Source organism: Sabethes cyaneus, chromosome 1, assembly GCF_943734655.1.
Source record: "Sabethes cyaneus chromosome 1, idSabCyanKW18_F2, whole genome shotgun sequence".
Classification (NCBI taxonomy): Eukaryota; Metazoa; Arthropoda; class Insecta; order Diptera; family Culicidae; genus Sabethes; species Sabethes cyaneus.
In genome coordinates, this window is record NC_071353.1 from 168,602,872 (window position 1) to 168,617,676 (window position 14,805).

The 14,805-nt window shown below is 41.6% G+C and overlaps 1 protein-coding gene across 1 annotated transcript in view; it reads left to right on the forward strand.

The window, feature by feature from the left end:
• Positions 1–14,805, forward strand: part of LOC128732419 (uncharacterized) — a 70,662-nt gene that overhangs the window by 38,536 nt on the left and 17,321 nt on the right. Inside the window, exon 4 of the mRNA XM_053825667.1 lies at positions 9,378–9,449. Within this exon, the coding sequence (XP_053681642.1) occupies positions 9,378–9,449 (72 nt within the window). The remainder of the gene's footprint in view (positions 1–9,377; positions 9,450–14,805) is intronic.

Consider the following 14,805-nt stretch of genomic DNA (forward strand, 5'->3'; position numbering starts at 1 on the left):
ACAAACCACTGCAGCTTTTTCAAGGGTAGACCGCACTAATGAGTAGTAGAGAGATCTCAAACAGTAAGGCTCATGGAAATCCTTTCCAATGCGCATAATGAATCCCAGGTTTTTGTTCGCTTTTGCGATAATGTGGTTATAGTGGCACTGGAAAGTCAGTTCGGCGTCCAACAAAACTCCAAGGTCCTTCGCCACTGTTTCTCGCTGAATTGGCTGGCAATTAATAGTGTAGCAGTAGTCCAAAGGTGATTTTTTTTCTGGTAAACTTTGCTACGCGGATAGTAAGTCTGTTGCACGAACACCACTCAAAAAACAAATCAGCCAACTGTTGAAGTCGCTTGCAGTCCTCCTTCGACCGTACCACGAAAAAGATTTTCAAATCGTCTGCATACATAATCCGACATCCGGACGGTAGCGCTAAGCAGACGTCATTGAAGAAAAGCGAGGTGGTCAGTGGTCCCAAATTGCTACCTTGCGGCACGCCAGAGCTTCTGAAGTTTCCCAGTTTTACCGATAGAAAGCGGTTGGAGAGAAACGATGCTAGCCAACGCGTGAATGAAACGGAGGCTCCTGGACGTTTCAACTTCGCTAAAAGTAGACGATGGTTGACGCTATCAAACGCAGCTTTAATATCGGTGTAGACAGTATCCACCTGGGCTCCGTTTTCGATATGGTGGATACAGAATGAAGTGAATTCGCCCAAGTTTGTATTGATGGAGCGACCAGGATAGAACCCATGCTGATCAGGTGAAATATAGCATGTAACGTTACGCTGTAATGCCTCACTAATGAGTAATTCAAACACTTTAGAGCCTGCACATAGTGAACGGATTCCACGGTAATTTGCAACATCACTTTTGCTTCCTTTTTTATACACAGGAAAAACGAAAGACTTTTTCCAAATTGCTGGGAACGTTTCCTCGCCTAGAGATCGATTGAATATTTTGCGGAGTGGATGCACGAGTGTGCCTGCACATTTTTTTAATACGAGAGCGGGAATACCATCCGGCCCGGGATTTGCAGCCGACTTCAATTTATCTAAAGCGTTCATGACATCGTTCACGGAAGTTCTCTGGAGCAAGCTTAATAGCCTCATCAAGCTCTTCAACTGATACATCACTATCGCTGAAAACGCTCGAGAACTGTTGAGCGAATAAGCCGCAGGTATCTTCAAGTTTGTTTGAAGATTGTTCACCAAGAAACATTTTAGCAGGAAGGCCATTCTCCTTGCGTTTCTCGTTCACAAACGACCAAAACTGTTTGGGGTTCCGTTTCAACTCGTATTGCTTTCGCTTAACGTAAATCGAGTACAGTTGACGGTTGTAGTTTTCTGTACCGGGAGCTTGCGGTAGTGAAATCTAGCTTGGTGTTTACATTTCGAGAGCGGGAGTACCTCTTCAATGCAGCTGCTCTTTTGCGCTTGAGGACGCGAAGACGGTGGTTTGACCATGGAGGTTTACGCTTCGGTTTAGGTTTGGGAACATATGCACAAAACAGCGAAGTCACAGTTTGGATGAACAAATGCACTGCCTCATTTATGCCACCTACGTTAAGGAGTCCAGACCAGTCAATTCTTTGCAGGGCGAGATTCAATCCAGAGAAATCAGCACGATGAAAATCGAAGTCTCTTCCATCTGCTAAATCACTAAATTTGACAAGCGACGGACACCGCAAATTAACAAGTAACGGAGGATGATATTTGTCGGCGTTTATCAGGGGCTCAGCTGCCCCAGTTATGTCGCAGTAACCGATTGTGTTGCCATTAGCAAAAACAATATTAACCCACAATTGTTCTATCTCACATTCCACTTCTAAAGATGTTCTTGAAGAATTGATGCGGTTAGAGACGGCAATCAGCACACTGCTTTAATGCTTTTTGCATTTCAATCCCGTACTTATCAGCAAGTTTCTCGCTAGCCGTACATCGCATTCTCTCCGCATCTTCAGAAGTGTTACATCTAACGATTACCTCACCATTATCATGACAACGTACATCTTTAACTGCAAACAAAGCAGGGCCCAGTGTCTGGCGAATATCTTCCTTGGTAGTCACGGCAGTTTGCACTACTTTAGGTTTAAAGAACACGGTTTGCTCAATTCGCTTTGCGACGTTCGATTTTTTTCTTGGGGAATTGTCTATGTTAATCGTTTGCACATTATCATTCGATATTTCTTCGCTAGGTGAGATCTTCCTACGTTCGCCCGATCTTAGTAGACCACCTTCATTCACTTGAGAAATGCCCACCGGTATATTTTTATTTTGGCTAGTGGCAAAAACATCAGGGTTTTTACGCTTACCATTTGACGCAGCGACACTAGCGTAAGTAGCATTCATTGTTTTCGGTTGGGAAATGTCAGCTAAAATTGCTTCATTGATTGCCTTAATGACGACTGGCAAACATTGCGACATGAATCCTTTTTGAAATTCAACCAACTGATTTTTCACGATTTCATCAATTCGATTTTCACTAGAAATCAAACGATTAGACATCTAGTTTATTTTTTCCAGTAACTTAGTGCACTGTTGCTGAACCTCATTCAAAGTGAGTTGTTTTTTGCGACAAACTCAAACCCAAGTAACAACGTAAGTTTTATTGCACTCTTATTGCGGTTTTCATGACCAATTTTGGTCATAAAAGCAATCATAAGAGTACAACAAAAGCCAAATTGTTGCTTGGGAAGCTTGAATATGCGATAACTCAACAAGTAAAGGTCCAAAAGAATTTCAGTCTTCTACAAAAACGTGTATTTTGAGTGTTTCGATAATTGCCTAGAACATTATATTCTTGTAAAACGCAACTAAGAAAAGCTAAGTATGAAAAACCAATTGTTAAAGAAGTTTTAAATAGTATGCCCCATAGTTCAGCACTCGATAAAGATAGAAATTTTGTTTATTCAGCAAAGTGGCTTGTTTTAACATTATTTACAACTTTGTCAAAGAAACTATGTCTATATTTCCTAACACAAAAAAGTTCTTTTTTTATTTTCATTATAGTAAGCAATGACTAAATTTTGACAGTTTTAGACTAAGGGGGATATTCATACAAACAAAAGTGCTGAAGACCATAAATGGTAAAATGAAAACAAGAAACTAGGAAAAAAGTTACACTTTTCGCCATTTTGGACTACTGTGCACTGGCATAAAGAGTATTTACCTACTCTTCAAAAAATCCAAAAATGGCCTGGTAAGCATCCGAAACTCTTCGTCGCGTCGGGGACAAGGTGCAAGTATAGGAATACAACCTACCACCCACCCAAGTGGCCCGTTGCGCGGGTCGTAAAGAATATTGTTGGTGATGATAACTGGGTGAGATATACGATATACGATAGCGATTCTACACCCACCACCGTTGTTGTGGATCGAAATCCCACCTGCCATTGGCACCACTCGATATATGTTTGGTTTATATATCGAAATTCTTCAGTTCATCCAATTTAGCAATTTAGCACTCTTCGCACCAGACGCTTCTTCACTTTCCGAAAAAAAAGTACAAGGATCCATGCCTAGTGGCATGGGCGCAAGCTTGACGTAGAGCTACGAATGTAGAGCAATTCGTTTCCCAATGATAAAAGCGGTGATTTTTGTATGAATTTCGTGTATAGAAAGCATTAAAGGATTGTGTTCTTACACGTGAGAAATTCATAATTTCAACTCTTCATATAACTTAAATTGTGGACCTGAAAAGGTCCGTTTGTTAATCTTGAGTTCTCAAATTTCTGACTCGTAATGTCCATTGTCAACTTTCGTCCTTTAGATGGGTTATTGTTGTGAGGATTCACACAATTGGGAATATTGTTTACCGGACAAACGCTACTGGTAGGATCTGTAATCAGGATAGACTTTTATGTTTATGATCGTTTAGATAAATTTGTCCAATACGTTTTAGTATGGTAGACAGAAGTCGAAATTAGATTAGGTTCGAAGTTTATTATATTTAAGTTATCCATGACGTGTAACACAATAAGTAGCAATAATTCTATTTGGACACGGGTTCACCGTCACAAATTTAACGTTTCAAAGAACTAATCAGAAGAAAGTTCTTCGTGATTTAACAAAACAGCTACATTTGAAAATTTCATTACGATTCGTAAAGAAAATTTTTATCTCTTCATCAAAATGATTTCGTTCGTCCTAAAAAGGACGGCTTGAAACCTTTAGAATGAAGCCACGAATGTGACTCAAAAGCTGCCTGCCGATGTGTCACCTACCAAAGCCACTGACCGAATGACGAAGCGCAGCAAAAGGCGTAGCAGCCAAAACTATATCGTTCGCTTGCGTATGAGTCGATGGATCAGTCGATGGTTTGTTGGCGTCTCGCTTAGTAAATTTGGATGTCTTCGTTGCCTTATCCTCCTATCGACAGACTTCGCAGCTGGCTGTTTAGAGTACAGGAAAATTACGGGGCCAGAGTAACGATCCTACTGACTCTATCTAGCAAACACCGCCTAGCCGAGGTTCGAACATACGACGACTGGCTTGTTAGACCAACATCGTTCCTCGAAGCTAACTGAGCGGTGTGCATACATTAAAAATCAATTTACACAACTAAACAGAAAATTTATGAACAAGCTATGAACTAAACCCAAACTGAAACTGCCATTGAAATCTGGAGTTGAATTGAAACTTCTGTGTTTATCAATTTTGCAAAGGTCCCTCAAGGTAGCAACATTGGACCAGCATACAAAGGTCAATTTTCTCTGTCACTTTTTTTTGTATGCCAGAAGAGCACTAGATTGAAGCTTGGTCTAGCGCCATTCAGGGTAGGGGAAGTAAGAGTAGGTTTCCTCCGTCTTTCACGACTGTTTTAGTGGGGTTTATATTAAGTCCCTCTTGTAAACAGCACGAAATAGTGGTATTTTGAGCTGCTTGCATACAGACAGCACTTCGTCAAATTTACCTCTGACAATCAGTACTACGTCGTCGTCGTCGTACGCAATGACCTAATAACCCTGCTGTGATAGCTTGAGCAAGAGTGCATGGTCCACATTAGCAAAAGGGGAGAACTCCTCCTCGCTGAAATCGTGATCGACGTATCTCCCTGTGTGATTTGCCTGCTTGACAGCTTTGTTTGAATGCAGCTCATGTTCCTTTGTTAAGAAGTACCGCGTTAATTGAAGCGAAGGACGTGTTGTCGAAAGCGCCTTCAATGTCAAGAAAAGCGCAGAGTGCCATAGTCTTGATATTGGAACGACTTTTCAACCAGCAGCGTTGATGTTGATTGCCATGTAATTAGAGGGGAATGTTTAGGAACTCATTGTGGATGCGATTATCCGTAATTTTTTTTCTTCAAATTGTGAAGCGTTGACCATCCACCATTCACTTTTTTCAATTGCCCTAGGCCATTGTTATGATCCTAGGGTAACACTTTGCGAAACTCGGCGTTGTATTTGGTGAGAGATGCCTTGAAGCCTCACAACTGGACGTCTGCTTCTTCTTCTTCTTCAGCAACATAGAGTCGGGGTGGCTGGTGCTGTTTCAAGCACTCGTCTCCATTCAACTCGGTCTTGGGCCGCTCGTCGCCAATTTCCTAGTCGTCTCAGAAGTCGCAAATCGCTTTCGACCTGGTCGAGCCATCGTGCACGTTGGGCCCCCTATTCCTGGTGCCGGTGGGGTTATTGAAAAGGACTATTTTCGTCGCACTGTCGTCCGGCATCCTTACTACGTGTCTGGCCCACCGTAGCCTGTGCCTGTAGCTCGTGATTCATACACCTCCGCCACTCTCCGCTTTCAGTTTGTACTTCGCCAAATATCGTCCGCAGCTCCAACGTGACTAGGGCACGTATGTCCTCCGTGAGCAGCGTCACGACTTCAAGTCCATAAAGAACTACCGGTCTAATAAGGGTTTTGTATATTGTTAGCTTCGTGCGGCGGCGTACGCTTCCTGATTGTAGCGTTTTACGAAGGGCAAAGTAGGCCCGATTTCCCGCTTGGATGCGCCGCTGGATCTCCTTACTAGTGTTGTTGTCCGCGGTCACCAGCGATCCCAAATACACGAACTCCTCTACCACTTCTAGTTCGTCGCCGTTAACGGTTACCGTCCGTGGGAGGCGCGCATTTGTTTCCTTTGAGCCTCTTCCTTTCATGTGTTTGGTCTTCGACGCATTTATTTTTAGCCCAATTCTCCTAGACTCCGCTTTCAGTCTGGCGTAGATTGCCTCCGCCGTCGCAAAGTTCCTGACTATGATATCGAAGTCATCTACAAAGCCTAGAAGTTTCGATGCCCGCTCGTCGGATCACCCCCTCAAGAGCGATGTTGAACAGCATGCAGGATAAACCGTCACCTTGTCTCAACCCTCGCCGCGTCTCGAAGGGACTCGAGAGTGTCCCAGAGATGCGTACGAAACACATCACTCGATCCAATGTAGCTCTGATCAGTCGCGTCAGTTTGTCCGGAAACCCGTGTTAGTGCATTATCTGCCATAGCTTGTCTCGATCGACTGTATCGTATGCTGCTTTGAAATCAATAAAGATGTGATAGTAAAAATTTGGTCCGTAGTTGCGCGGGCCCCATGAAACCCGCCTGATAATTCCCTACGAAACCTTGTGCTATCACTATCAGTGACAACCGGTGTAACAGGATCTGGAAGAGTACCTTGTAGGCGGCGTTTACCAGCGTTATACCACGATAGTTGCAGCAGTCTAGCCGATCACCCTTTTTGTAGATGGGACAAACCACTCCTTCCATCCATTCCTCCGGTAGTTTTGCCTCCTTCCAAATCCCCGAAATAACCAAGTGTAGAGCCTTTGCTAGCGTTTTTCCGCCATGTTTATAAAGCTCTGCCGGTAGGCGGTCGTTCCCAGCGGCTTTATTGGTCTTCAGCAGTCCGATTTCTCGTTTGACTTCTTGGAGATCAGGTGCTAGGACATTACTTTGGGCGCTCCTAGGTTAATTCCCGTTCCGCCTCCTTCTGCGACTTCGCCACTAACGACTAACATAGTTGTTATAAAATTGCCTTGGCAACTCCTTATATGACTAATTCTGGTTGTAAATAAGTGGCCGCAACTAGAAATAGGAAAATTGTGTTGCTTGGGGGGTGGGTGATATAATGCCCACGTTAAGAAGAATCTCCTATTGCTCGTCAATGCAGAATGCATGTCAAGAAACTGGACAATTGGTCCAAAAGTGGAACAGGTTTTCACTTAACATGTTCATCCTAAAGCATAAAAAATCAATCAAATACGTTTAAATCGTGAAATTTTACGAGGCGTATAAAAATTCCTTTTCAGATTCCTTAGCGACAAAATGCGCATAAGTGTGCCCTGCACCTTAAGTTTATTATTCTGGGGATTCCGGCCGTTGGCAGGTCGCGAAAGGGGTTTTCTTGGCATCAATCTCTTGTTAGGCACCTGCAGCTTGCTGTTTTGTCCGGGTTGTCGCCGCAAGTGTAGCCTTCGTCCTAGACCAACGCGGTCGGTTTTTCACCGGTTCTTTCGGAGCGAAACAACAGCTGTTTTTTCCAACGTTTTGACGTTTGTCTACTGCACGCGGATGGACTACTAGATCGACGAACGTTTGGGTTTGATAAGAAATGGGCCTGCAAATAGACTTTCCAGTTTTCGTAGGATTTACGTAATATAGAAAGCTTATTCGATGCTACAATCGTTCGATTCGAACGAGATCGAAACTACACTTTAACGAAAATAAAAACTTTTCCATTGGATAGAAAATGTTCATGACTCACTCACTCACTCATAACGTTATTTGCGATGCATATCATTTGACTTTAATAACCAGAATTTTTATTACATTTTGCTCGCATGGTAGAGAAAGTGAATCGCCAAAGATTTTTATTTTTAATTGCCGCAATAAAACAACGAACGGACTCGGCTGCTGCTGCTGCTGCTGCTGCTAGAAGGAAGACTGTCTGATGAAATTTTGCTTGTTAATTGATTATCCCTACAGCGTGTTGTAATAATGTTGAAAAAAATATTGTTATGCAGTAGAGAGTGATCGGGGGGGCATTTGCCAAGGAATGCAAAAGAGAGATAGACACTAATGATTTGAAGGCAGCATTATTGAGTAGTTAATGCTTGACTGTCGTAAAACAAACCAATCGCCGCAGGTTATCAAACATCGATGAAGAAATTTCACTGAATTGCACTGTACTGACTGAGGCAAGCGTGTACCTGCTCATCGAAGTAGGCTCATCCCAGGAACATCTGTCCGTTAAAACATACGTCAACAATTATGCTCATTTATGATTACTATTTTGACATTTATAAGTTATAGTTTGACACGAGTTCGAAAAGGTGATTGGATTTGGGATTATTTTCCAATCTGAATTTCGTTGTACCGTCACGGTTTCGTGCGTGAGTTTTCCCTCGTGACTGTCTCGTAAATTATCCCGCATTTTATTTTGCTTCAAAACGATGAAATATGGTACACCTTTCCCATCCCGAAAAAAAAACAGTATTTAATTTTCTTCCGCCACACACCCGGTCCGGACTGCCCTGCTCTGATTGTTTTCGTGGACCGTTTCGTTGCGTGCGTGACTACCGGGAGTTTACCCGGTAATAATCGTGCAGTTACTCCGGACACTGCGTAATATTCCATTCCATATTTCGAGATCCTGCTGGCTGATTCGTCGTCGTAGGTACCTAGTTCGGGGCCGGGATCGTGGAAGTGCAAATATTTCCCTGGTTTCGGCAAACGGCAAACACAGGCGGGACGGCCAACGGCCGGCCGGCCGAGGCGTGGAGCATCGAGAGATGTTAAAATAAAATAAAAGTTTATTGGTTGCTAATGAAAGTCCGGCCGGCTGCTGGGAAAGAAAGATACGAAACGAAACGCCGAAACAAGTTGAATACAGAAAACATAAATAAGGAAACGGTCGCGGTCGCGGTCGGATATCGTGCGGTGGAGCTGGCCGTTGGCCACACTTGTTGTCGGCGGGGTTTTTGGTCGGGATTTTGCCCCCGGGCTAGAACTTGTTCTGTGTCTTTCGCGCGTTTCGCGCGGTTTCACTTTCGCCGAAAATATGCGCCGAAGCCGGCCCGGCGCGGCGCTGCTGGGAGGGAGCCTTCGTTCGTACGCTACCTACGGACGGTGCGCTGCAGCGTAGAGCATATTTGCAGGCATTGCGTGAGGAAGTTTCGCTTTTTAGGTGGTCGCAGGTTTCACTTTTGCTGCTCGGGGCCTCCGGTCCGGAAATCGGGCTTTTGGTATCGACGTTGTTGTTATTGTTATCGTTGTTGTTTACATCACGTTGCCATCGAAACGATTTTCAGATTTGAAAATGTTCCGTTGCTGTCAGATCCGACGATAACGCACAGCTTGCTGTGCTCAACACATTTAATTTAACCCAATATATTTTATTAAAAAAAAAACACCGTACTGTTTTCTTCTTTTTTCTCTTTGCTGCCCAATTATTTCCAGATAAATCATCCTCCCAGCTATTTAGTTCACTGCGAAAGGTCATCGCGATTGAAGTGTAGGAAGGCGCTGGAGGTAAGCTTTGACGCAAAGACACACCCACACGTACATACTCTCTTGTCAAGCTCTGTCTTGCTCTGCTTCCTGTCTGTATACTGTTGCTCCAAAAAGTACTAAACTTCCAGTAAACCCCCCTGCCTATCTCCTGCCCCCGTATGTGTACAGCTTCACCAAAACCAGCCGCCTCCCTACACTTCGCAGCTCCAGAGTCGCCAGAGTCTGGGAACTGCCTGTGGGGTGGCAGAATCTCTCTCGAAATGTAGTGCCAAATAGTGATAGTGTAGAGTAGTGTTTCTCTGTCTTTCAACCCTGCTCATTTTCTACTTTATGGAACTGCAAAAAAAAACTCCAGATCAATAAACCTTTCTTCAACTTTCTAGCCTACCCATATTAAGTAACAGTAGTATGAAATCCTTTCCTCCGAACCAGGTGATGAACTATCGTTCTACTAACTTGTTACGAATTTTCGGTAAGTGCAATTTACTAGCTTATAAGTTCCAGAGTTATGATTTATTTCAAACGCTTTGGTATAGTTCGATTTAACTCCTACATTTTTCTACACTCATGAAAACATAGACATCTGCAGTTCATTTTTTGTGTAAGGATTACTGAATCTCAGCGAACAGAGATTAAGACGATCTAAATATGTCTCAACAACCTGAAAACTCGGCAATATGTAATACCAAAAAGTAAGAGGCATGCGCCCCCAAAAATAGAGACCTTCTTGTAGCAATATCGCTTGTTCAATACGACGAAAACTTTCTGATTGATCAGTTAGTCGGGGTAATTAGACCTTTGCATAAAATGGGGCTCCAGACATTTAAAACATAAGGAGACTAAATTGCCGTTAGTCAAGCAAGCTTAGAGCTAGTGTGGAGAATGCATTCTTTCTCCAAGATAATTGGCCGGTAGTAACGAACTCGATGGGCGACTACCGACTCGGTTCAGAACCGACTCGTGACTCGTTTATTCTTACGCAAACATTGCATTCCCCACCTCGTCTAGTGCCCTGGGCGATTTCTCCACGTAAGAATCGCTTTCTGCTATTCTGGCGATAGCGAAATCCCATCCCGTGCGCTGAGTGCCTCTACATTTACATTTTCTATAACTTTGCCGAAGAAACCACGTCTTTATCTCCTCCTAGCTGGACCAATGCCGTGTTTCTGTCTAGATCTTTATAGTGGTATAATAGTAGTGGCATTATTTGGTATTTTAGCCCGCCCTGTTAGCTCATCCGGGGTACGATTCTGGCCTAACAAGCCAATCGTCGTATGTTCGAATCTAGACTAGGCGGCGCCACTACAGAGTTCATAGGATTTTTGCACAAGCCCCGTAATTTTCATGTACTCTAGTAAATGTCTGCGAAGTCTGTCGATAAAGAAGGGTCAAGTTCTGAAGGATGTTTATACCCATGGCTTTGCTTGTTTAGTAGTGGTATTACTAGTATCTCAGGGGAAAGACCGAAAAATTACCGTTCCTTTTTGTCCAAGCTGAGGGATCCGCTGATAATGGGAGCCAATTATGGCCTAATTCGAACTCAATTTCTCCCAAGTTCTGTGGATCGGAGGTATTGGTGAAGCTTTAAACCCCAACAGACCTGACAAAAAACATACTTCAGAACCTCTTTATTGAGCGTGCGGTGTCGTTTTTACAATCGACAGGGAGAGGGGGGGGGGGGGGGTGAAATCCTAATAGACATCGCACCGCACTACTATAAGTAAGTAAATAAGTTATGTGGGGTTTGATTTAGGATTGGCCTAAAATTTTGAACTCTTAGTTAAGTAGAATTTAAAACAATAAAGATTTCAGATGAAACTACGGAACGAAATTAGAAAACTCATAGCTACGTCATTTGGATTGAAATTTTTCGCTGTCAATCCTTAGCGAGGGGACCAATTTCATGACATTTAAAAGCAACCGTTGAACAATTTGTACTCTGGGAGTAATTCAGCTTGTATCTGAAACTTAAACAGAAAAATGTTAGCACTCGGTGAAAACAGCGAACTTCTTTGGTAATTGAATGGTAATGGTAATTCAATAAACTCGACTCGATTGTACTGCCCATAAATGGAAGACAGTCACATATGCAAAAACGCTTTTGAAACCGCTACATTTTTTCTTTAATATCGAGTAAATTTTGGAAACAAATCGCCCAAATCATCATGATATCACTTGAATGTACATTATAGAACACTTTTACAAGCAATTTGTTCGCAAATGACCTACAATTTGTTCCAAAACCTAGAAAAACTACCGAAGTTCCTGATATGCGTTTATTTGTGCTTGAATAAGCAAGAATAAACGCATAACAGTCACAGCATGCCTTGATCCTTGCATTGCCGGTGACTCAGGAGTATTTTGAAGACCACTCGTCGTTGTTGTTTTGATAATTCACGTGCACATTTAATTCAACTGTTTCAAATGTCTGTACTGGACTATCTGAATTTTTACGGGAGTAAGGATCTTCCAGTTCCGAGCATTTTCTGCTTTTATTTGTAATTTGTTATCGTGGGGTCGCATAAGGGGTTTTGTTCAACTCAGAAACTGGTCGCTTTCCTGTGTGTCCGGAACACTCCCAGAACGTGTCCGAGTGTGACCAATGTGATCCTGGACACATTATGTGACGACAAATGAGCTATTCTGAACTAGTTTTGCACTTTCGCGCACTTAGAGATGTCACATGTTGAATTTTAGTTCTATTCAGAAACTGATCCCTGTAGTGGTATCCGGAACATTTCCGGATATATGGTTAGATATGGTCAATGACGTCTTGAACACTTTATACAACTACCAGTGGTCTAGTTTTTCAAATTCGAGTACTTAGAGGTGTCGTATAATGGAATTATTGTGATTTAAGGGGAATCAAGTTCCGTATATTCCGGAACTTGTTCCGACTATAGCTTCGGAACCATTGATCCGCTCCAAATTTTCTTCAATAGTATTCTTGTAGGCCATAAAATCTTTTGTTTGGTAGTTGTTGCAGTCAAATCGGTTCAGGAATTTCCAAAATCAAATGCTTATTCATATATTTTCACTACTGTGACTGTTATGCGTTTATTTGTAATATGGGACTGACATAGTTTAATATTTTTTTCAACATTTTGGGAACAAACATAGCTTTTTTGTTTGAAATATTGAAAGAATAGGTAATTTAAAGATGATTCCCAGGTTTATCTCAAAAATCGTGAAAAGTCATATGGGACTGTTATGCGTTTATGGGCAGTGTAGTCATCCTAAATAAGCTTGACAGAATGTAATTTCTAGTACCCTCCTCAAGCGATGCCTAGTGCAGTTACTGGCAGTCGAGTATCTTAATCGGCTCAAAATCAGGATTCCTGAAATTGCCAACACCACTCTTAAGTAGGTCCTCGGTAATTAAACTGGCTTCGATCTCTAAAGCTCTAAAGCTTTAAATTTCTAAAGCTATGCTAGCAGCATAGAGCCAGGGTGGTTCGTATTGTATCAAGAACTTATCTCCATTGTGCACGGTCCTGGGCTACTCGTCGTGAATTCATTGAGCGTTTCGACAAACACAAGTCGGCGTCAACTTGATCGAACAACCTATTCCGAGTCTGGGAGAGCACCTTGTAGGCGGCGTTGACCAACGTAATCTCGCGGTCAGCAATCTAGCCGATCGCCCTTTTGTAGATGGGACAAATTACCCTTTCCAGTCACTTCCTCGGTAGTTTCTCCTCGTTCCAAATCATCGATCCTTCACCAAACATTCATAAGCGAATGAAAGTCATACACAAAATATTCACAATAAAATAGCTCGTAACTTTCGATAATACGACAGAGAGATGACAAAAACGTAACGAATACGACGAAAAGACAAAAAAGAGATAATAAAATGACGGCAAGACGATGAAGATGACACGGGAACGACAAAAAGACAACGATGGGCCGGTGAAAAGACTGCGAAAAGACGACGGCAAGATGAGGGAAATATGACAAGTTGGTGAAAAGACGATATACAACCAAATTCGATGAAAAGACGTCATTAAAAACTATTAAAACGCCACAAAGGACAATAAAAAATCGGCTTTAAATCACTCAAAAAAGACGATATAAACATGATAGAATATTGAAAAAAAAAACGGAAAAACGATCAACGGATATTTAAAAGACAACAAAAAACAAACAAGAAGACAACAAGATAAAGCGATGATAAAATATACATATTAAAAAACGATGAAAAATTTAAGAAAAAAAACGTAAAAAGTTATTTGAAAGGTGAAAAACAAAGACGAAAGGCTTGTGACGAACGATCAAGCACGAAAGACAGTAAGCAACTTTGAATAAGGCCGTTGCAAATCATATTTAAAGTTTTTGTCACCCCCCCCCCCCCCCCCTTGGAAAATGGCTTGAAAAATCGGGGGGCAAAAAAATAATTTGTAGGATATGAGTCAAATTTCTTTTTATAAAATCAATTGTCTGTGGGCTCTACAGTCTGAAAAACTCGACAAATGAGTCTCCGAGTTGAATTAACGCTTCTAGCATGGAACAGAAATGGAAATTCGAACAATGGAATTTCCGAAAATCGTCCAAAACAATTTTCCTTCGTTTTTGTCTTTTTTCGTATATTTTTGCATAAAAAATAATAACGTATATATTATAAGCAAGAATAGATTCGGTTTTCACGTTTCAACATTAAATAAAAATTTTTTAAAATTCATGTTTTTTTTTGCTCGATTAAAAAATTCACTTTGTTTTTTTTTCGCCCCCCCCCCCCCCTTCAGTGGCCGAACATCGGAAGGACAAAAACTTTATAAAATATTTGTAATGGCCTAATTTGGGTCAAATCAAAAAAGTATCATGAACTGATTGTATTTAGAAAAGTAGCAATTTTCTTCAAAAACAATCAAAAATAATACCTATAAAACGGATGCAATAAAGGGTGATCACACATGTAAGCAAAATGAAGCAGGATTTATCCGCGTAAAAGAAATCTCTATCATTTCAAAAGTTTTTGTCACTTCCCCCTTGGAAATTGGCTTGAAAATTCGGGGGGCAAAAAAATAATTTGCAGGATATGAGTTAAATTTTTTTTATAAAATCAATTGTCTGTGGGCTCTACAGCCTGAAAAACTTGAAAATGAGTGTACGAGTTGAGTTAACGTTTCTAGCATTAAAAAGAAATGGAAATTCAAACAGCGAAATTTCCGAAAATCGGCCAAAAAAAATTTTCTTTCGTTTCTGTCTTTTTTCGTAGATTTTTGCATGGAAATTAACAACGTATATATTAAAAGCAAGAATAGATTTGGTTTTCACGTTTAAACTTAAAATAAGAAAGCCTAAAATCCATATTTTTTTTGCTCGATTAAAAAATTCTCTTTGTTTTTTTTTCGCCCCCTCCCCTTCAGTGGCCCAA